The sequence below is a fragment of the Condylura cristata genome, unplaced genomic scaffold (assembly GCF_000260355.1).
Source record: "Condylura cristata isolate star-nosed mole 26May11 unplaced genomic scaffold, ConCri1.0 scaffold00007, whole genome shotgun sequence".
Taxonomy (NCBI): Eukaryota; Metazoa; Chordata; class Mammalia; order Eulipotyphla; family Talpidae; genus Condylura; species Condylura cristata.
This window is the reverse complement of record NW_004567108.1, coordinates 5,055,127-5,056,180: the sequence shown is the minus strand read 5'-3', so window position 1 is coordinate 5,056,180 and position 1,054 is coordinate 5,055,127. Positions and strand designations below refer to the sequence as shown.

General features: G+C 61.2%; 1 protein-coding gene across 1 annotated transcript in view; it reads left to right on the top strand.

The window, feature by feature from the left end:
- Positions 1-454: 454 nt before the first annotated feature.
- The window catches only part of ANKH (ANKH inorganic pyrophosphate transport regulator), a 44,677-nt gene continuing 44,077 nt past the window's right edge, over positions 455-1,054 (top strand). The window contains exon 1 of the mRNA XM_012721748.1: positions 455-679. Within this exon, the coding sequence (XP_012577202.1) occupies positions 455-679 (225 nt within the window). The remainder of the gene's footprint in view (positions 680-1,054) is intronic.

Genomic DNA, 1,054 nt, shown 5'->3' with positions numbered 1-1,054 from the left:
CTGGTGGGAGGGGCTCTGGCTGGCTGGTGGGAGGGGCTCTGGCTGGCTGGTGGGAGGGGCTCTGGGGGACAGAAAGAGCATTAGTGACTGACCCAAGCCATGGCCGTGGGGCTGGAGAGATCAGACAGATCAAGGGACAGAGACACCGTGGGTTAGGGTAGAGCCTGCAGGGAGGTGCTGGAGCTTCTGGATCATGTATTCAGATGGAGCCCAAGGGGAGGCCGGGGTCCCACCTGCAGGGAGCCAAGGTGAAACCGAAGGTGTTGGAAATGCAGAATGTGAGAGCCCAAGGGACCGTCCGGTGGAGACGCACGAGTGTGCAATGTAAGAGAAGTTTGAACTGGATACACACGCTTCCTGAGGGGGGTGGAGCAGGAACGAGGTGCCCTGGACAGACCCTGGGGACACCCACAGATCAGAGACAGGAAGAAGTGCTGATGGGCCGGGACCCTCGATGTCACTGACAGCAGAGAGGAAGCGGTCCCCAGGGTCAGCTGCGCGGAGGGGCCAGAGGGTGCAACAGATAGACGAGCCCGTTCACCTGAGCGGGAAGATCGCAGCCCAGCGGGAGGTGGAGCACCAGGGGCGCCCTCACCACCCTGCTGCAGGGCGCACACTCGCGCTGGCGGGCTTCTGGGGACGGAGCTGCCTGGAACGGCTGAGCGAGCGGGAAGAGCGAGTGGGACCAGGAGCGGAACGTTACTTACAGAATTAGCAATGGAGAGACGGCGTGGCGAGGAAGGAGCAGCCCCAGAGCAAGTGTGGCTTCAAGAGAAAGTTTGTGTTTCTGTGGAAGACTTAGGAGCGCGTCAGTGCGGGTGGGAAGCGCCAGTCAGGTAGCAAAGAGCAGAGCGGAAGATGGCGGACGGGAGGGAGGCGTCTGAGGAGCGGCAGGGTGGGCAGCGCCGGCTCCCGCGGCAGAGCGGCCTCTCCTTGGAACAGAGGGGCGAGGAAGGGTGGTTTTTGTTTTTTTTAAAGATTTATTTATTCATACAGAACTGGGGTACAGGCCAGAGATGCGGAGGGTGAGAGGATTCACCAGAGACAGAGCGGG